This window comes from Denticeps clupeoides, chromosome 9 (assembly GCF_900700375.1).
Source record: "Denticeps clupeoides chromosome 9, fDenClu1.1, whole genome shotgun sequence".
NCBI lineage: Eukaryota > Metazoa > Chordata > Actinopteri > Clupeiformes > Denticipitidae > Denticeps > Denticeps clupeoides.
In genome coordinates this window covers 5,742,605-5,764,194 of record NC_041715.1, presented here as the reverse complement: position 1 = coordinate 5,764,194, position 21,590 = coordinate 5,742,605, and the positions used below count along the sequence as shown (strand labels likewise).

Sequence of the window (21,590 nt, the reverse complement as noted above, 5' to 3'; positions counted from 1 at the left end):
GGCAGTAGTGACTGGAGCAAGCTGGAGGTGCTCGGGGTCTTCTTCACGTGCCGTTCTGGGTATGTAAACAGGCAATGGCCTGTGTTTATTGCAGCCATTCATCCCATCAGGCTGAAGGTCCGGGATCAGAGCGTCCACGCAGAACCAAGCACCATACATGGTGCCTGTGGCCCACCGGACACCCGTCCCGAACAAAAAGCTCTTTAAAAACGAAAGAGGTCATTAAAAAGTCAAACAACTGTGACTTTGTGCCATTATAGTCTTTTCCTTTTTACCTCTGTGGTAATTGTGAAACACTGGAAATTCTTAGAATTCTTCAATTTCTCTTGAATCAGCCACTTATTAAATAAGATTATCCCACCATCTGACTGACCCAGCACTCGGACATTCCAGCCAAGTTCCGCATGAATCCCAGATGTTTTCGCCGTAGCGTGGTGAAAGTTCAGACTGATGTACGGTCTCTCTAGGCATTCTGCAGACAAAATGTGCTTAACTGTGATATGCGGCAACACTCCACATGCCTATAGTCCAGAAAGGACTATGGAGGGGTTAATACCTGGTGTGTGTGTGTGTGTGTGTATATATATATATATTTGGAAACAAAATCAGGTGGTGCGGCTGTGATGTTGCAACAAGGGTTATTTCTTCTCATTGTTTCTTCTTTTGCAGTGTTGCATCTGATGCTAACGTTTCAATAATACTTTAAATTTTAAAAAGTTTAAATCGAAACTGAGATCTAATGATAATTAAGTGAAGACTTAAGACAGTAAACATACAAACCAGTAAGAGTGCAGCTGTCTTCACTTTTCTTTCCTTCATCTACCCCTCACAATATTGTATGTACATGCCGTAATTTATATACCTATTGGGGTCGAAAAGACCATTGAATAATTCCCCCAAGGGGGAAAACTCTATTTTTTTTCATTAGGTCATTATAACTTTTTAATTGTTAAAATATTTGGTCTCTCTGGGAGTGGTGTGTACAGTAGTTTTCAAATGAAAACTTAATGAAACATTCATTAAACTTAATGGAGTTTTGAGAGGGGTCTCAGACACCATATCAATCGTGCAAACTGTTTAGGTATAATTTACACATTTCTCATAGTGTTAATTATGAGACAAATATACAGGTAATATTATTGTAATTTTAAAACCCATTTGGGGTCTAAAGGCCCCCAAGGGTTTGTGAGGCCTAGTCATCATGAACCCTGTCATTCTGGTGATTTCTGGAGAACCTGTATTGTTCCGTCTCTCTTCAGAAAAAACAAGCGTCCGAAGGGCCAAGGCTGCAAATGAGGATGACCTGAAAAGACCCTCTGCCCCACTGTTCCTCCGAGGTCTGAAGGACCTGAAGGTGATGGATGGCAGCCAAGTCACCATGACTGTGGAGGTGATGGGTAAGAGTTTTGGTTTCTGGGCTGCCCCGGTTGCCCATGGTGCGCTGATTTTTTTTTTCTTCTTTGAACGATCTGTTTGCTTCGCAGAGTGGTATTTCCTCTGAACCCTCCAGAGATGGACTGTTTGGATTGGTCCCACTCAGCGTTTGCATTTCCTCTCGGCATTTGTGACCTGAGGGGATGATTTTGCTTTTATTATTATAGAATTTGCAGGACTTCCTGTGAAATGTGATTCCATCTCTGCTGTTGCACTCATGTGTCTAAACACTGCCTAAACAGTAAACTCACGTTTATTTCCAAGTGTAGCAGTATAGAATAATAATGTTGAATTGCAGTGATTTTTCTGAATAAAAACTAATAATATTGAAACAGTTGTACATTATCACACTCGTCTAGAAACTTTCAAGCAAATGCAACAGTAATCACATTTTTGGTACATGGCTTACTTTATGGTTTAACCAATCAGATTTAAAAATATAATGATGTCCTCTAATATAACTTCAACCTCAACTTACATGCCATCATGTTACTGCTGATCCTGCCCTGGGTAGTATGCCCCACTGATGTAATCACAGATTGATTAAATGTGTTCTGAACTGCCAGTATTCCCTGTCTTAGCGAACCCTCCACCAGAGGTTGTGTGGCTGCACAATGGGAAGGAAATTCAGGAGTCTGAAGACTTCCACTTTGAGCGCGAGGGCAACCAGTGCAAAATGTTGATTCAGGAGGTGTTCCCCGAGGACACTGGGAAATACACCTGCGAAGCGTGGAACGAGGTGGGCGAGGCGCGTACTGAGGCATCGCTCACTGTTCAAGGTACGCACTGATCCCGCTCCAGACAACTGTTGGCTATTTGGTTATACAACTACTTGGTTGTATAATTATTGCAGTAATATTAATAAATAAAACCAAAAAAAAATCCAATATTAAGGACTTGAATTCTACTTAGTACTGAACAATTAGTACTGGATAGAATCCTTAACAACTACAACTCACCAGCCTCCTTTCTAAGAGTCGAGTCAAATACGAATAAAATAGTTGATACTTATTTCAGATTTTTTATACTTATCTATAATAATACAGCAGAAAAGTGCATTGAGTATCAAAATGCCAAAACTCACATAAAACTAGCAATGCATACGTGTGTACTTACATCACCATACTTAAAGCAGGAGTTGGTTCTTTATTACTCTCCTTCAAAATCGTTTTGCACAAAATAACCAATTTAGCCCAATACTGATCTGGCAACAGCGTAACATGAACATGCAACCATGTCAATGATCTTTGTTTTTTTACACCTATTAATCTGCATACAAATACAATAATCCATTCTGCCAAAACAAATAGGGCTTCAAATTCTAAATAATGGGCTCACTTCACATCCCTACTCAGCTCAGAATGGAACACAATGAGCTGGCTACAAATTATGGGCCCAAATAGGCATAGGGTTTATCTTCAAAAGTGAACAAAGCAAGGACAGTAGCAACCAACAACTGCAATACAATCGATGAGACCTACAGCATATGTGTACTTGACTATGATTTGCAATTTTTGGGGCAGTGGTGGCCTAGTGCCTGTCATGGCTGCACACTGCTCACTAAGGGTGATGGGTTAAAAGCAGAGGACTCATTTCATTGTGTGCACCAGTGTATCTCAATGACAATAACTAAACTTGCATGCATGCTGTGTTTTATGTTCAGAGCCCCAGGACGGGGTGCAGCCTTGGTTCATCACAAAGCCCAAGTCCATCGTGGCCTCCCCAGGTCAGCACGTTCTGCTGTCATGTGCCATCGCCGGGGACCCCTTCCCAGAATTCACCTGGGCGAAGGATGGGCAGGAGGTGTCCGCTGGGGCAGATTTCGAGATCTTCCAGAAGGAGGACGTGATCTCGCTACTCATCAAGAGAGCGAAGGCTCACCATGCCGGGGACTACGAGATCAGCCTGAAGTAGGAATACTCCGCTTTTCTCCACAGGCTTTATGTGTCGGGTGCTCGGCTTAGCCGACTTTCATCACGTTGCCAGTCGCTCGCACAGATGAGTGGATGTTTTAGTTGCGTCATTTGAAAATATGTTTGGGACTGAAGCCCCCTCCCTTTTTTCCAAACTCTGTTGTTCCATTAGTGCGTGTTTACAGCCTGTGTTTGTTTTCGCAGGAACAAAGTGGGAGACTGCAGCTCGGCGGCCACTCTGACCGTCGAGGAGGGAAGCTCTGACACCCCGATGAGGTTATTTTTTTAAGAATCCATCCCACAAAGCAAAGCGATTTGCCTTTTGCTTCCTCACGGCTATGTCATTGTTCGTAGTCCACTGTGCGTTGCCTTATAAGGCTTCCCAAGTCTCCGCCGATGTAACGTAACTTGCATTGTATTCCGTGCGCCCTAATTAAATATCGGCGTGCAAGCTGAGCCCACCGGAGTTTTGTTTTGTTTTCTGTCCTCCCCCCACCCCTTCTGCAGGGAGGGAGGTGGGCTGGTGGGAGGAGTGGACGGGACGGCTCGAGGCAGAGGAGGAAGTTCGGTGCTGGGACGGAGCATCAGCCCCATTCCGCAGCGGGAGCCGGAGCCGGAGGAGGCCAGCGGGACACGAGGACTCTTCAAGAGGCGCGTGGAGACCAAGGAGCACCGGGAGGACCAGATCCGGCAGCAGGAGCCGCAGCAGGTGGATTTCCGTGCCGTGCTGGGCCGCAAAGTCACCCCCAAGAGCGTCTCAGAAGAGGACCTGAAGGAGATCACCGCCGAGCAGATGGACTTCAGGGGCAGCCTCCAGCGCCAGGTCAAGCCCAAGACCCTGACGGAGGATCAGCGGAAGGCCAGCTCACCACAGCAGGTGGACTTCAGAGCTATGCTGGGGAAGAAGGGTGGTCCAGCCACCAAGCCCAAGCAGACCAGCCTGGAGAAGAACGGCGAATGTCCAGCAGTCAAGAAGGAGAAGGAGAACGCCCCAAACTGTGTTGACGGAGGGATTATTGGAGGCAAAGCACCCGGTTTTACTCAGAAGCTCAGAGATGTTACCGTGGTGGACGGCCAGCGCTTGCGTCTGGAGTGCCAGGTCAGCGCTGAGCCCCCTGGCACCGTCACCTGGACTCTGGATGGGAAGGTCATCAAGGCATCCAAATTCATCCTCTTGTCTTATGAGGGTGAGTATTGCATTAAATAATAACCTGCCTGTCAAACGTGTGTCCGCGCCTGCTCTACAGAGGCTATGGAGACTATGATGGAGAAGTTCTCAACATAGGAGCTCTTTCAGGACTGTCGGGAAACCATCCTTACTGTCTAACCCAAGGTAATTGGGAGAAGCCCAATAGGGTGGTAGTGGCCTAGTGGGTAACACACTGGCCTGTGAACCAGAAGACCCAGGTTCAAACCCCACTCACTACCATTGTGACCCTGAGCAAGACACTTAACCCTGAGTGTCTCCAGGGGGGGACTGTCCCTGTAACTACTGATTGTAAGTCGCTCTGGATAAGGGCGTCTGATAAATGCTGTAAATGTAATCCAAGGGTTTGAAATTATGTTTGCAGAGCCTCAAATGATGTTTTGTTTACTACATAACATCACTACTGTTATTCCATCATTTTGACACCCATAAATGAGCAGGTGTGTCAAAACTAAACATACATTTGGCACTAGGCAGTCTGAGCAAAAAAAACAAACCCCTCTAAACAAGCCCCATGTTCATATTTACAGTCTGGTCTCCCTGTGTTATTAATAGCGTCCCGAGGTAAGAATAGCTGGAGGTTCCCTCGGTCTCCGGGCTCCTGGGGATCTCTGCCAGCGTTCCCAGGTATCCACAACACAGCCTGCTTCCTGGTGGCCCCCGGCCGGCGGGATGCGTCCCTCTTGTTATGACAGCTGGGTGACCGCTTTAAGGGGCTAATAGTTTCGGCATAGTCCCTGCGGCGGCTGCGGAGGCCTACAGACGATTAAGGACGAGGGCCTCCCCGCATCACGCTGTACAAAACCCATGGAGAAGCAACTAGAACGTTGTTTTGTCATTACTGTATGTACATTCCTTACATGGTTGTGCATAATAAGCAGCTTCTGTAAACAGTTTGGGGCTTTTTCGGAAACGGGGGAACTGATATCCCTCCGATTCTCGTGTCACGATCACGTTCCCACAAGCGGAAACCGGAGTACTGCTGTGTCTTCTTTTTTTTTTTTTTTTGTGCAGGAGGCTTGTGCTCCCTCACCATCGACAAGGCCCTGCCAGAGGACGAGGGCCAGTACACGTGCAGGGTGGAGAACGCGGCGGGCAAGGCGGAGTGCGTCTGCGTGGTGCTGGTGGACGGTGAGTTCCCGCCTCCGGCCCGGCGACTTCCTGCGATTACCCAGGCCCGTAAATTAGCCCTGTATGGCCCGTCCTACATTATTATGGGTCTCACTCGTTAACCCCGGGCAATCCGGTGCTGACCAGAAGCGGACGGTTCCACTTTCTGAGCCTTGGAGCCTCACCACGTCGTAAAAAGCGCAGTATAAATACAGATTGATTGGTGGATCTTCCCGCTAGTTCTTGCTGTCGGTTGGAAGATGAGCTTTCAGAGGATATCTGATTTGTATTTTGATACATGTGTGTGTGTGTGTGTGTGTGTGTGTGCGTAAAAATGTAGTTCCCTCTGGGTTCCCTCTGCATGTTCAGGCGCAGGTAAGGTGAAGTTCAAGTTCAAGTAGAGTCTGCTGTCATTTTAGCTGTCTTCACCAGTACACAGTAAGACGAAGCAATGTCCCTCCAGGACCATGGCGCAGCACAAGAACAACACAAGTGCTGAGAGGACATGCAGAACAGACCAGAAATTTGGACAGTCTTACCGGTGCTAGACAGCACAGCAGCTGACAAAACAAAGGCCACTGTTCTATTTTGGCGTGGAACCAAAAGGGAAAAAAAAGAAGAACAATAGTAACTAGTAATGTTCATCAATAATGATGCAGGTTAAGATAGCAGCAGGATAAAACCACAAGACCATGGCTGGTGTGAGTGCGGCTGGGTAATGAGTAGGATTCCACGTACTGTAATCCAGTTATCTAAGACCAAAACCAGACATAAAAGCTGGCACGAACCATAACTCTGTATGGGCCTGCTTCTTGAACAAAGATCTATGCATGCATTTCATTCAATTATAAACGCGTTAATGTGTAATAAGGTAAACATGCAGCTCAGAACACCACCACTAACTTTTTCTCCTCCTCCTCCTCCTCTCCAGATCCCTCGGACACAAACTCAACACCAGCTGACAAGAGGGCCAAGAAGCCCTCCACTCCTACCACAGAGAGTGAGTTTCCAAAATATGTGCTTCCTCATTTCCCAAAAAGGAGAGGCGTGGGAGCTCGGAGTCGTTCCCACTGCTGCGGCCGGTCTCTCCGAGCGCTCTTTATAGCCTGTGAACCGAACCAAAATATTGTTGTGACCCGAGGCTCGCTCATTAAATTTGGCCGGCCGCTCCGCAGTGCCTAACCATTGTTGTGGAAAATGACATATGCGTAGGTTTAAAGAGGCCTTATGATACGTCGGCAGGTACGTAGTGTCCAGACAATAGGAAACATTGCTGGAAAACATTTTCCCCCTTCATCATCACTCCAGCCGGAGGAATGTGGTTCTGAGTTACGTTCAAATATTCTGCCAGATCTCTCGTATTACCATCCTTTATTAATTGTTTGCTGAAACCGGGCTGATCGGCCGTAGTTCACGTGGTTGCTTAGCCGTACAGAGAGATGTTGGTTCTTTAAGTGCTGAAGGACAGGGATGTGGAGCAGGGGGTGAAATGGAGAGAGGCCTTGCTTGGCTGCCCAGCCTCCTCGTCCTCCTCTCCTCAGACTTCCATGTAAGGCGTCCATCTGCTGGTTCTTGCGCCCCCCTCGCTCGGAGTCATATTCCAAACTATTTTTTTTTTCCAGCCGCTCCAGCGCTATGATGTGCTTTTGTTAAGCTGGAATGTGCCTGTTCCAAGCCGACCTCTCAAACAGGACCAAATGCTATCCTTCACGTAATAGCTTGCCAGTCGTCTAATTGCAGAAGCTCCAATTACAGGGACAGTATCCCTGGAGCACAATGCTACACAATGGTACTAAGTGGGATTTGCACCTGGGTCTTCTGGTTCACAGACGAGTGTGTTACCCACTAGGCTACAACATAGTGAATGTCAGTATCAGTTTATAATGTATGGATTAATTATATGTAAACAGCTACAAGTCAAAAAGTGTGGGCCAAAAGTGTGTTCCGGTGGTAATGTTGCATTTATATTATGCATTTGTAAGAATTTTATGGGGGGATTTGGTCAATAAGTAAAATCAAGAATGTTGAGAGGCTTGCAATGTGCATCAACTGAGGTCCAGTCTGAAGTAAAAAAGAGGCATGGGAATAGATATATTTATCTATTTAGCATTTATTTAAGTTAATTTAGATCCTAGAAGAGAATAGTACACCCACCTACCCTTCCTGTCATGTCGGTGATATCCGCAATAAAGGGTATCTCTTCCAGCAAGACCAAATGGCCATTTTATTTGTTCTTGGAGACACCTTGACGGTCCCAGCACCCAAATGTAGTTTTTGATCTTGGAAGGTTACTTCCTGCCGAGTGAACCTCAGTATCTCTCGCTGGAGTGTAGCCTACTGTTTGAGGGTCGCTCTCCATCCATCCAAACACATATTACTCACGCTGTATGGAGCTGTTGACCCCATAAGCCGCGTGGGACGCGTTCATTGATCACAGTGGATGTCTCGAGTGTTGCAGTCCTATCTGTAGATGCGCTGACCGAGAACAGGCCAGTGTAATCTGTCGACCCCACATGCCACAGACTAAACACTGTAAAGCGCGGGTCCTGTTGAACGTTGCCAGACTCGGGGGGGTCGGCGGTCCGGTTTTGACAGCTTCAGCACGCTTCGGAGGACCTCTAATCTGCCCCGGACACAGCTGAATGCGCTTGACTTGGTGCATTTTCCATAGCACCACGTCGCTAAGCCTTTAAACTGCACCACACCTACCAAAGAATTGCTTTAAGGGTTGAAGAGACAGACGGATTATGCTGACACGTGCCCAGGGCTCTACAGTAGGATTTACCCTTCAGACAGGAGTATGTATGTCTTTGTTAAACTGGATGGCTATACATTCTGATATACAGACGACTAATGAATGAAAAGGAAAACATTTATAAATGTTAGAACCTGCAGACTAAAGCTGTAAAAAAATGTTAGGCCCAACCCAGCCCGAACCAGACAGAATTCAAGCCCGTAAGAATCCAGTCCAACCCGACCCGACAATTACAGCTTTTTAAAAGCCCGGCTTTCTTTATGTGCGCTTTGAGTGTAGAGGCTGAGAGAGGGTTTAAAAACATAATCGCCAGGGGCAGAGGCTTTCACCTCCTCAGCATCCATTTTTGCATCTATCTCACCATAATTCAAATGCATCACCTGACGACAGTGGCCGCGAATTCCAAATCAGATTAACATTTCATTAAAAAAATTAACATTCAACAAAACAAATTTACAACATGCGAAACACTTTTACCAATCATCGAAACAAATTTATAAGGAGCGAATCATACAGAAAGTATAGGTACTATAGGCCAGAATTTCATGTTTCCTGTCCACTTTCTGACATGATAATGTAAATTTGCCTTGTGGGACTCATAAAGGATCATCTTATCTTATCTAGCACGCGAACTCAACTCAGACTAAAAAAAAAAAAAAAATTATGTAAATCTTGGTTTGGGCCAAGATTTACAGCTCTAAAGTAGACTTCCTTACTCTACTGAATAGATGTAAGTACGAAGTATTGCGTTTCCTTTCCAAATTTTTCTCTAGGTGTTGAGTTGGGTCATATGATATGATTTGAATCGTTTTCATACTCATTAATCAATCAGTGTTGGTTATGCCCTTTGGATGGTTGCATAATCCTCATCATTATGGGAAAAGGCACGTCCAATCAGCATAAAAATGTTTCCTGATACAACATAGGTCCCATTCACTTGGTGTTGAAGAGCTTTGTAGTGCCCTTCCAACTAAATCGCTCAAGGGGACCTAACCATGCAGCAGAAGGCCTCTAGACGGGATCTAGTTTCTTCAAATACTTAATCAGTTTTTGAACCATTTGCACATTATTCCTATTTCCCAGATTTTAGGCTTATGTTCTTGTGAAGGATGCAACTATGTACCTCATGTATTCATTTTTTCTTTTTCTGGAACTCAGCTGTGGATGTTTAAACTCATCTGCTGTGTTGTAATAAGAGACGATTTGTTACAGTCCATGGAAACAAGACAATTCAGTTTCCGAAGGAGATGAAGTCCATGAAGGCAGAGGCATTTAGAGAATGTCACTGCTGTTCATCGTTCTTCTTTGTTCTTTTCTGTCCATAGATGTGCTTCTTTCTTTATTAAGACTGCTGGTTGAGGTACTGGTACTTTGTCCACACCTCAGGCTTGTTTGAACAAATGAGTGGTTTTAAATATTGATGAATGGAGAGTGTTCCGAGTCGTACAGATGCTGCTGCCATTCATATGCCTGTGTTGTTCCAGCCTTCCGGCCTTCTGTGTTTGTTTGAATGTTATTGTAGTCTGAATGGCGGCTTAATCTGTTATTGGGGTTTTGACTGTGTGATTTATGCAGACTGCTGATTCATATCAAGGTAAAGCGCATTCATCAGAACCGACATGAGCTGGAAGCGTTTTATTTATTTATTTATTTATTTATTTTGTGGGTGAGGAATCTGTAAAAAAAAAAAAAGGATGTTTTTATTTCCAAAGAGAGGGGTAGTGACGGTCAAACAGCTAAACCCAATCAAATGACAAATGACTCTACGTCAGGTTGCTATACACTTCGACGTTGTGTCATGACAGCATCCGCGCTCTGAAAATAAAGAGTGCCCGGATTCGTTTCCTATTTGTGGTATCGCCAAAAAAGGCAAGTGGTGCAGACCTCTCCCAGGACATCCAGTGAGGGGCGGCCCTCTCAGTTTATACACGTTTTCCCCGTGTACCATACATGTCGAACACATTAACGACTGTAAACAGTTTCCTTCGCAGGCCCTTCAGTCCGAACCTGGCGAAGCGGCCGTTCTGTACACAGTTTAATGCATGGGTAATGATGAATGGCCTCTGAAGACGCGTGCGGCCCTGCATGACCCGCAGACATTCTGTAGCAGATGTAGCAAAAAGACAAGCGCAACGCTGTCTGGACTGGCTGAACATGTCTTGTATTATTAGTACTGTGTGCTGTTAAATAATTGCATTTTTCATTATTTACTGTGACTTTTACTCATGTTGGTTGTATTTTGTTGGCGTTTACATTTACATTTACATTTACAGCATTTATCAGATGCCCTTATCCAGAGCGACTTACAATCAGTATTACAGGGACAGTCTCCCTGGAGCAATTTTAGGGTTAAGTGTCTTGCTCAGGGACACAAGGGTAGTAAGTGGGATTCGAACCCGGGTCTTCTGGTTCATAGGCGAGTGTGTTACCCTCTAGGCTACTACCACCCCTCGCATTTGATCTCTATCCTCCCCGTTCTACAATTTTTCTTCTCCCCCCTCCTTTGGTGGTGGCCTAGCGGTTAAGGAAGTGGCCTCGTAATCAGAAGGTTGCCGGTTCGAATCCCCACTGAGAGGCCACTGAGCAAAGCACCGTCCCCACACACTGCTCCCCGGGCGCCTGTCATGGCTGCCAACTGCTCACCAAGGGTGATGGTTAAAATGCAGAGGACACATTTCGTTGTGCACCGTGTGCTGTGCTGCAGAGTTTCACAATGACAATCACTTCACGTTCACTTTTTCTTTCTCCTCTCTACATTCACTTCTTCTCCCCAACTCCTCTTTTTCTCTCTCTTGCTCTGTCCCCTGCTCTTGTCTGTCATGGTTTTTGAACTTTTGAAGTTAAACAATAAAAAAGTAACATTATTGAAAAAGTAAATGTAGGCCGTGAATGATGACAGCACAGCTACACAAACATTTTGCACATTTACTACTGACAGGCCAGGAAAAAGAACCAAAAAATACGCGGAAGAAACTAAATTACGCCACGTAACACAAATGATTCTTACGCCTTGGACAGTGACATTTTTTAAACCTCCGATCCTATTACGGTGCAGTGCTGTGTTGTAGTAGCCATCTTAGTGGGTCAAAACATGACGGTTGTTCAGATGCATGTGGAAGATGGAGTTTCTGCTGGAATGATGGAGAGTTGTACCATCGCACTTTTTCGTCACAGGGAGCAATCTCAGTAGTATTCCTAGGCATGTCCGGTCAGACCACTGATGCAAGAGTCTCACACTTAAGCAATAAAGCACAAGAATGGGTTCTACTTTTTCCACTGGCAACGGGGTGTTTCTAATTTCTCTGTATAATCAAGCACCCCTTACCTGGAGTTACTGTTCACGCTGCTCGAAAAATCATGACTTTCAAGTACTGGGGACTTACATCGGCACCTGAAGCTACAAAGCCATCTCTTCCTTTTTGTTACTTTTTGTGTTACTTGTGTTACTTTTCCTTTTTGTTCCTTTTTTTGCAGATGAGGCCAAAATAAAGAAGCCACCACCAAAGACACCCCCAAAACAGGGTAAGCCAGACATTCATTCGTGCCACATTGCCTTCCCATGAAGATGTATGCCAGAGTGCTGTTAAATGAAAACTTGGAAGTTGTACCTTGGCTCAGTTGCTAGGACATTTTTCAGAATTCTCCAGACTAAGTGACTTCTGGATGACATAAGTAAGAGTTAGTGTGCTGTCCGGATGCCAGGTTCATGCGCCCCGTGTGAGTATCAGCTGTGTGAACTCATGAATCCTGTGGGACTCGCAGCCCATCCTCCCCAGATCCAGCAGTTCCCTGACGACATGAAGATCTTGGCGGGGAAGCCGGTGGAGCTGCTCTGCAAGTTCGTTGGCGCTCAGCCCGTCACCTGCACCTGGTTCAAGTTCCGCAAGCCAGTAAGCAACAGAGTTTCCCCCCCAGCCTGTATGTGCACTGTTCAGTTTAATAGATGTAGCGGAATGTGGATCGAGCGTGCAAATAGAACTTATGCAAACGTGTTTCCCAACTTCTCTTCTTCTGTTCCTCTCCACAGATCCAGACCAACAAAACAGATCTGTTCATTGAATCCACTGATACGACCAGTAAGCTGACCATCCCCTGCAGCCACCAAGACCACTGTGGGTGCTACACCGTCGAGGTCAAGAACAACCACGGCATGAGGCAGGCTGCACTCAACCTCACGATTGTGGGTATGGAAGGTTCCTTCATGTTCACGCTTTAATAGCTCCTTCATGTGCGATGTCAATCCTATCCTGCCCCTGTTAAGAGTGAAAAACGCACCAGGTCAGGTCAGGAAGCCGAAGCAAAATTTTTGCTTCTCCTCATAAACTGGGTATTTATTACATCCCTCTCCACCTCCAAGGGCCCTATTAACGCTTTAAAACAACCTGAAAGAGGGCTTGGTTTTACTGCCACTTTACTACCTAAACACTTGTCAGCGTCTGTTCTACATCAATTAGAGCGGCCGAGCCCGTAAACACCCTCCCGTCCCTTTATTGCGCTGATTATCATGCATTTCAACGATCCTGTGATAGATTAGTTCACAATAGTTTGCGTTTCCTAATTGTGACCCGTCTTGGTCTTTCAGTTTGCAGGTTTACATCTGCAGACCCTGGATAAATTCAGTTTGGGCTAAATGTTTTCTGCTTTGTGGGTGTTTTATGGGCGAGTTTGGGAAATTATATAGAACTAGAGAAGATTATAAAAGCGCCCTCTAGTCAAAAAAATCTATGTGTAAAGCAGAATAATTGCATTCCCAGTGCTTTTATTATTAGTTTTGTACCTACATTGAAATGGCCTCTTCTTCTTCTTTTTCTTCTTCTCCTTCGCTCGGCTGCTCCAGTTAAGGGTCGCCATTAGTGGATCATTCCATCTGCTTTTCCGCACAATTGACACGGCAAAGGTTTTACACAACCCTCCCCACATACCCCAGATTGGGACCGGCACCAAGGACTACGCAGTTACATGAATCCCCAGTGGCTAGACTTTATACTGAAATGGTCTTTAATGTATTATTGCAGCCTGTAGAAATTCCCTAAAGTCATTTTCTCTAAATTTGTAAATATGTTTATCTTTACAGTTGGTTTTATTTGCATTATTGATTTATTTTGAGCGTGTTCTGTCCAGACAAACCGGATCCCCCAGCGCGCGTCCCGGCTGCGTCCGACATCCGCAGGTCCTCCCTCACCTTGTCATGGTACGGCCCCACTTATGATGGCGGCAGTGCAGTCCAGTCGTACAATCTGGAAATCTGGGACTCTGTAGGCCAGGAATGGAAGCTCCTGGTGTCCTGCAACAGCACCTCGTACTGCGTCCAGGACCTGCTGGCCGACAGGCAGTACAAGTTCCGTGTCAGGGCCGTCAACATTTACGGCATTGGGGAGCCCAGTGCTGAATCTGAGGCGGTCACGGTGGGAGTGGAGGAAGAGGGTGAGCTCCCCCTAGTGGCCACTTTACTAAAACAACCTGGCTCGGATGGGCTAAGGACCCAATGAAATGTCTTGTTTTAGGATTACTTTTAAATAATTACTCAAATGTCATTTTACAGAACAAGAAGAGGAGGCCGAAATCTCAGATGAAGGTATGCTTTTATGGTTACATAAAGTAGTCCACATTTCCTTTCGATCTTTCTTGTTCATGTGTTGGCAATGTGCTACGTTCTAGACTGTGAGAAGGAACCGGAATACAGAAATGTGGTCATCAGAACAGATGTGAAAGTCAAAGACCTCTACGATGTGGATGAGAGGCTTGGGTCGTGAGTGTGAACGTTTTTTTATATTTAACTAGAGTACCAGATGTTTCATATTTGCTTATACTGTTTTTTTTTTTTTCCATTGGATATAGTTTTTAATTTGGATGTTTAAGGAGAATATAACTTTCACCTCTATTAGAAAAGTGAATTGTTTCGCATTCCAGTTTAAATTTCTGTTTTATCTGACAGCTTTTGATACATGGAAATAATGGAATTTACAGTCCATGGTGGAGACGTGTTCCCATAAACCCTGTTAATTTTTTGACAGGGGTAAATTCGGAACAGTATTTAAGCTCGTAGAGAAATCCACCAAGAAGGTCTGGGCTGGAAAGTTCATCAAAGCCTACTCCGCCAAGGAGAAAGACAATGTGAGAGAAGAAATTAGCATCATGAATGACCTGCACCATCCGAAACTTGTCCAGTGTGTGGATGCTTTTGAGGGGAAGTCGGACATTGTCATGGTCATGGAGCTGTGAGTCATTTTTCTGATTTAATACTACAGCGCAAATTAAACTAAAGGCAACGCTGCACTACTTTCTGAGCAACGTTGCCAGATCTTTGATATTTTTCTGGAAACATACAGGGTGAGACTAGTTACAATCACCTAATCAAAACACTAAGAACTATTTATATGTCAAATATACAGCGGGTATGGAAAGTATTAAGACCGCCTTAAATTTTCCAGTCTTTGTTATGTTGCAGCCGTTTGCTAAAATTATTTTAAGTTCATTTTCCTATTCAGACCCTTTGCTCAGTGTTTTGTAGATCTAATACAGCCATCAGTCTTTTTGGGAAAGCTGCAGGTGATTTGCACACATGCATTTGGGGATCCTCTGCCATTCTTCTGTGCAGATCCACTCTAGTTATGGCAGGGTGGATGGCAATCATTGGTGGACAGCCATTTTTAGGTTTCACCAGAGATACTCAATTGGGTTTAAGTCAGGGCCAGATAATATTATTTCTCACCATTTTGGGGTCCTTCAGATGTTTTTTAGAAGGCTCCTTGAGGGCTTTCATGTGTTTTAATGGCCACTCTGCCATTAACCCCCGACTGGTGGATGGCTGCAGTGATGTTGACTTTCTCCCATCTCCTGACTGCATCTCTGGAGCTCAGCCACAGTGATCCTTGGGTTGTTCTTTACCTCTCTTAGCAAGGCTCTTCTCCCCCAATAGCTCAGTATAAGCAAGCACGGCTAGACTCAAATGAAAGTGTAGAACCATCTCAAGGATGATCAGAAGAAATGGACAGCACCCGAGTGAAATATATAAGTGTCACAGCAAAGGGTCTGAATACTTAGGACAATGTGATATTTCGGTTTTTCTTGGCTGCAATGTAACAAAGAGTGAGAAATTTAAGGGGTTCTGAATACTTTCCGTACCCACGGTATGGTCCAATTTGTTTGTTAAAAGCCTATTTGAGAGTTTCCGTCCTTTAATTCTGTATGGTTCTCAGGATCTCCGGAGGAGAGCTGTTTGAGCGGATCATAGATGAGGACTTTGAACTCACCGAGAGGGAGGTCATCAAGTACATGCGGCAGATAGTGAACGGGGTAAACTTCATCCACAAGCAGGGCATCGTCCACCTGGACCTCAAACCTGAGAACATCATGTGCGTCAACAAGACGGGCAGCAGGATCAAGCTCATCGACTTTGGCCTGGCCCGTCGACTTGGTAACTATTTTAAGAATCCTCCACAACGTGCGCTTGTAGGGTTTTTAAGGTGTTCTGAATTCTGTGTTTTTCCAGAAAATGCCGGAACGCTCAAAGTTCTGTTCGGAACTCCGGAGTTTGTGGCTCCAGAGGTGATTAACTATGAAGCCATCAGCTACCCAACAGACATGTGGAGTATAGGAGTCATCTGCTACATCCTGTAAGTGGCAAGGCTATGCCTGTCCGGTGACACTTAAGAGGTTACAGGACACTTTAACTGTCTCTACTCTAATTTGGTGGGGCTGAATACAAGGAAGAAGATAACACTGATGTTTCTTTGATGCTGCTGATTCCGTTGGAACGCTGGACAATAAATCTCCGTCTTAATTACTGTAGAGTGAATGGAGCTCTGAGCATCGGGTGTCCCTAATATCTGGAAGATGTTCGCTACCCGGTGGTCCTGAGACCCGCGTGAGCACCGCAGACTGGGTGCTACTTCAGATCGGATTTCTGGTCTGCCTCACAGGGATCCGCCCCCGTCGTCCACATCTTTTCTCTTTCCACCGTTAGCCCCGAGATCCTGAGATCTCTCCGTTCTCTTGATTCGGGGGATGGGGGAGGGGGCTCCTGTCCTCTCTTGTGGTTTTTAGTAGGTCAGGGAGATGACATGGCGATAAGATTTTTCAGCATTCTCCAATAAGGTGCCCTTTGACGAAGGAATCGTCCCCTTTCGTGGCTGCCCACTGCTCCCTCAGGTGGTGGTTTAAATGCAGAGATCGCATTTCACTATGTGCACTGGGTCCGGTGCTGTGGTGGGTCACATGTGACAATGAATCACTTTCTTTAAGATCTGGGTGGCATTTTGTTTCATAGTGGTTATTAACGTTTTTATAGTGTGTTCCACTGATGTCCAGGTATGACCTGTAATAGACCACACCCGTCTCTCATTCTTCAGGGTCAGTGGACTGTCTCCATTCATGGGGGACAATGATAGTGAGACCCTGTCCAACGTTACCTCAGCAACCTGGGATTTCGAAGACGAGGCTTTTGATGAGATCTCAGATGAGGCAAAAAACTTCATCAGCCACCTTCTGAAGAAGGACATGAAGTATGCTGAACTTTTTATTTCAAGTGTTCTGGTACTATTTAAACGGAAAACTCACATCAAAGGCATTTTTAACAAGCAATTTTTTTAAAACCTCATCTACTTAACTGTTAGCACCTAATCACTGATGTTATCGACAAAACCATTTAATCTGTTTAAACATAGTCAAATGTGAACAACTGTTGCTCTATAAATACAGGGGTAAAGGGTGCTTTGAGAATTGTGACTTCAGGGGCGTAGGGACCACTTAGATTTACAGCGATTGCGGTTTTCAACTTTAATTCAAACGCACACCCATGGTCATTTATTTGCTTAAAGAAATCTGAACTCACCTCTTTCTCACTCTCTCTCTCTCTCTCACACACACACACACACACACACACACGGACTCATTTATGTCGCTGAATGTCTCCAGGGCTCGGCTGACTTGCGACCAGTGTTTCGAGCACACATGGCTGAAACAAGACACCAAGAACATGGAGGCCAAGAAACTGTCCAAGGAGAGGATGAAAAAGTACATCTTAAGGAGAAAGTGGCAGGTAACTGGACAGGCTCGGGGAGAAACGCTCCGGCCCACTGGTCACATGGGTGCTGGATGTGTGGGATCGGTTTCATGATGGATGGTAGAGCGGGGTGGCATTCCAGAATTTTAAAAAAAGGTACTGGCTTACTTTACCCTATTGAAACATTAACTGCTGAAATGAGTAACGTGCCAAGACCGTATAAGCAGCCAAAAGGGTGTGTCTAGTCATCCAGATTCCAGATAATTACAAAATTAATAAAAAAAAATATATATATATACAAAAATGCCATATTATAGCTTCATGGGTTGGTTATATGGGTTATATTTTGAGATTGAAACATCTTGTTACATTTAGTCACACATTTAGAACACTATTACTCTTACAAACTGCTTCTATACTTTGTCTGAAATTCCAGCATTCCATTTTCCTATACTCAGTTCTGAAGTAGGTCAGCATAATTTCAGGGTGCATTTTAAGGGGTGAGAACCATTTTACATTTACATTACATTTACATTTACATTTACGGCATTTGGCAGACGCCCTTATCCAGAGCGACTTACAACGTGCTTTCAAGTTACCATCGATGAAGAGATCAATTCCGGTTCACTAGGACCCCAACTATGAATACATCTATTTAGTTCACTCTGTTGTAGATTCTGTACACAAAGTTCGACAACAAGAAAATTACAATTTAATCTAAGTATTCTTTAAAGAGGAAGGTCTTGAGACCAGTTTGGCATGACACTGTATAAAATAACGAAAGGACTAATACAAAGTGTTTTTTTTTTTTAAGACCTTATGCCAGTCTCACGATTATATTGTTTTCTTGGCAGAAAACGGGCCATGCCGTGCGGGCCATCGGCAGACTCTCCACCATGGCAATGCTAGCAGGCGTCCATGCCAAGTCCCCCACTGAAGGTGCCATAGCAACAAATGTCCCCTCGTTAATAAACCATATGAAATAATCATGTCCTCTCAGCTTGAGGGCGCTTGTTTTATTAATGCCACCCGGTGACCGGCCCCAACCCCTTTTACTGCACTTAAGTGGCCGCAGTTAAAGCTACCGCTCACCTTTAAAACTGCGCACAGCCACTTTACTTGTCAGCCTCACAAAGTGCTTTTGGATTTGATTGACGGACCGTTGAGGCACGAGTTTTTTACCCGCTGTTGTTTTTTTGTTGTTTCTGAGCAGTGGAAAATCAGCCTCAAGATGCTCCAGAGGCTGAGGAGAAGACACCAGTGAAGCCGAGCTTTAGCGCCGTCATCAGGGACATGGAGGTGGTGGAGGGGAGTGCCGCACGATTTGACTGCAATATCGAGGGTACGACAGAAATAAGGAGCCATTTAAACACTTCGGGGAGTCTGGAGGAGGCCGTCGGATGCATGAAAAAACGAGTCAGATAACAACCCCACGGTTTAACAATATAACCATAACCATTAATAATGCAATGAGAAAAATACTCATCATATACAGATACAGTTGTGCAGTGGAATAGAATGTAGAACGTACAAACGTGCACCCTCAGAGGGCAAACCTAAGAAAGTAATAATATATAATTAGTGTGAGGCAAATATTGCCCCTGAGAAAAGAGTGGGTAGATATAAGCATGGTGGCGGAGAAGTGAAGGAGCATGTAGGCAGACTGCTGTTTACCGAAGAACTTTCCATCATTTGCACCATAAAGTGTATTTTCTGCTCTATCCTTATGGTGTCTGATCTAAAATTCCGGCATGATATACTGCGTTTCAGTATTTAATATTTATGTGTGGATGTGCTGAAGCACTCAGGAGACACTGCCAGCTTTGAGCTGGACGGTTCCGTTACAGATGTAGGTCACGGATAAACACACGTGGTGGACGAGCGCTGTAATCCAATTTGTGGCGGTAATACCTTCAACGTCCACCGAACGCAAACGCGGGCCGTGAGAGCCTTCGTTTCTTCTTGTGTGTCCAGGCTTCCCTGATCCGGAGGTGGTGTGGTACAAAGACGACCAGCCCATCAAGGAGACGCGCCACTTCCAGATCGACTACGACGTGGATGGCAACTGCAGCCTGGTCATCTCGGAAGTGTCGGGAGACGACGACGCCAAGTACACCTGCAAGGCCATGAACAGCCTTGGGGAGGCCACGTGTACGGCTGAACTCATAGTGGAGGTCATGGGAGAAGAAGAAGAGGAGGAAGAGGAGGAGGAATGACTCCTTTTGAGATGACAGACAGTTTTTACTACACTTTTTTTTTTTAATCCTAGCCTATTTGGAAAGGCACTCTTTAGCCTTTTATCAGCCTTTTCTCTGCACTTTTATTTTGTTTGGCTTGTCTATCATTATTTAACCAGCAGAAATGGTGTCCATATTTATAACATTATCACATTTCATCTAGTAACATCTAGTGTATACTTTATCTGAGCATTTCATGTTCATCACACTTGCATTTGGCCAATTTCAATCGGCCAGGAAAATTGTCCCGTTTGGGAAAAAAAGGAGCTGCGGTATTTAAGCATAGTTATTACCATGTTTTGTTTGGATATGTTCTATTAAAAGCACTTATCCACTGTTTCAGTTATAGATATGTGTTTTATTTCATGTTTAGAATTTATTGTCCTTAATTTTTTTACATAAACAACCTGTTTGGCAAAATGTACATTAAGATGCAACGAGAACACTTTTATGAAATAAATTTTTTTGTCACAAAAAAAATATTCTTTTTTTTTTTTTTACACTTTATGTGCTGTGCGGTATGGAACTCCAAAAATGTTCAAATTTTAATCCATAGTGGGGCTGTGAGCAGTAATTTTAGCAAATATTGAGTGCATTGTTGCAGTGCGCCGCAATTCTGCTTTCTTCCACCAGATGTCGCTGCTGCTTATGAGTTTACTGAAACTTGCTGTTTACTTGCATTGCATTTGCATTTCCTCTGATAATGGTCCCTCTTTTATCTATTAAGATAGTGTGAAGAAGTTGTGTGTTTTTTTTTAAATATTGTTATTGGCCGGTCCACGGCCGCAGTGCGACTGGCCAATTCAGCATCTGGCCTATTGATGGGCCAGAAGTGGCTGTATGGCTGCGGGGGTCTGGCATCCCGCTGGCCGGGTGACAATGCCCCCTCTGTTCGCCCGGCCTCCCTCGAACTCACGAGTGCGCTAAGAACACTGGCTTCTTTTGCCGTTTTCGCAGACATTTTTAGAAACATCTGCGAACGGCAGTCCCTGCGAGACCCCCCGACACAGGGGATTTACTGTCGGGCCTTTATTTTTGCCACGCGTTTCGTTTTTTTTTACGTTTCCTTTTGGCGCAATCCGGGCTCTCAGGGCTCCGACCCCTAAACAGCTGTGTCGCGTCTGCCACTCCACCTTTGACAGTCCCCGTCTACAGTCTAGTAGAAACTGCTCTGTGTACCTCGTATTATCTAAGTTCTGCTGCATAAACACTTTGCACAATCACTTACGCAAGCCTTACGTAACTGCGGGAATAAACCAGAATGAGTTGCACCGCTAGAATTCGCGTAATTAACAGTTCTGGGTCATCCTTGACCAAGCTTGACTTTTACTTCACGACATTTGATACAGGAAACGGTGGGAAAGAAGTGCAAAAGAAACCCCACTTGTGTCCCTGAGCAAGACACTTAACCTTAAAGTGTCTCTGGGGACTCTGTCCCCGCAACTACTGACTGTAAGTCTCTCTGGATAAATGCCGCTGATGTAAATTAATTTCACACATTATCATTCGCAGCCCGCCCGTAGGCCGAGATAGCGGCAGATGTCTTCGCTAAACGTTCCGTTCTCTTTGTATTATCGTTGCTGTTCAACTACGTTGCACAATTAACTCACACTCACTTACACAATCACTTTCTACACAGCAAAAAGACTTTATAATTTAAATATTTTAGCATTGCCGTAATGTGAATAAACCAAACAAACCTGCTGTCAGTAGCATTATAGTAAAAGGAAGAAAAAAATACACATAAGCATAAATTAGAGCAAACTAATATGTTTAACTACTGTAATGAGAAATATTACATTAAACAAACAAGAGATATGGTACACTTTTGTTGCTGTAATTCCATAATGTTACTTAAATGCATGTAGTGTATACTCTACAATATTAATATTTCTCTGACCAGTAGTGGCCTAGCAGTTAAGGAAGCAGC

The 21,590-nt window shown here is 44.7% G+C and overlaps 1 protein-coding gene across 3 annotated transcripts in view; it reads left to right on the top strand.

Moving 5' to 3' along the window:
- The window catches only part of mylka (myosin, light chain kinase a), a 44,724-nt gene extending 24,584 nt beyond the window's left edge, over window positions 1-20,140 (top strand). For all 3 annotated transcript variants that reach the window (XM_028990727.1, XM_028990728.1, XM_028990730.1), the window contains 21 exons: window positions 1,260-1,397; window positions 2,016-2,213; window positions 3,098-3,344; window positions 3,552-3,623; window positions 3,855-4,534; window positions 5,569-5,685; window positions 6,596-6,664; window positions 11,894-11,941; window positions 12,182-12,309; window positions 12,447-12,603; window positions 13,541-13,843; window positions 13,962-13,994; window positions 14,078-14,168; window positions 14,434-14,637; window positions 15,619-15,836; window positions 15,912-16,035; window positions 16,771-16,923; window positions 17,336-17,459; window positions 18,278-18,362; window positions 18,637-18,765; window positions 19,398-20,140. In XM_028990727.1, coding sequence (XP_028846560.1) covers window positions 1,260-1,397; window positions 2,016-2,213; window positions 3,098-3,344; window positions 3,552-3,623; window positions 3,855-4,534; window positions 5,569-5,685; window positions 6,596-6,664; window positions 11,894-11,941; window positions 12,182-12,309; window positions 12,447-12,603; window positions 13,541-13,843; window positions 13,962-13,994; window positions 14,078-14,168; window positions 14,434-14,637; window positions 15,619-15,836; window positions 15,912-16,035; window positions 16,771-16,923; window positions 17,336-17,459; window positions 18,278-18,362; window positions 18,637-18,765; window positions 19,398-19,639 — 3,560 coding nt within the window. In that variant the 3' untranslated portion in view covers window positions 19,640-20,140. The remainder of the gene's footprint in view (window positions 1-1,259; window positions 1,398-2,015; window positions 2,214-3,097; window positions 3,345-3,551; window positions 3,624-3,854; window positions 4,535-5,568; window positions 5,686-6,595; window positions 6,665-11,893; window positions 11,942-12,181; window positions 12,310-12,446; window positions 12,604-13,540; window positions 13,844-13,961; window positions 13,995-14,077; window positions 14,169-14,433; window positions 14,638-15,618; window positions 15,837-15,911; window positions 16,036-16,770; window positions 16,924-17,335; window positions 17,460-18,277; window positions 18,363-18,636; window positions 18,766-19,397) is intronic.
- The last annotated feature ends 1,450 nt before the right edge of the window (window positions 20,141-21,590 follow it).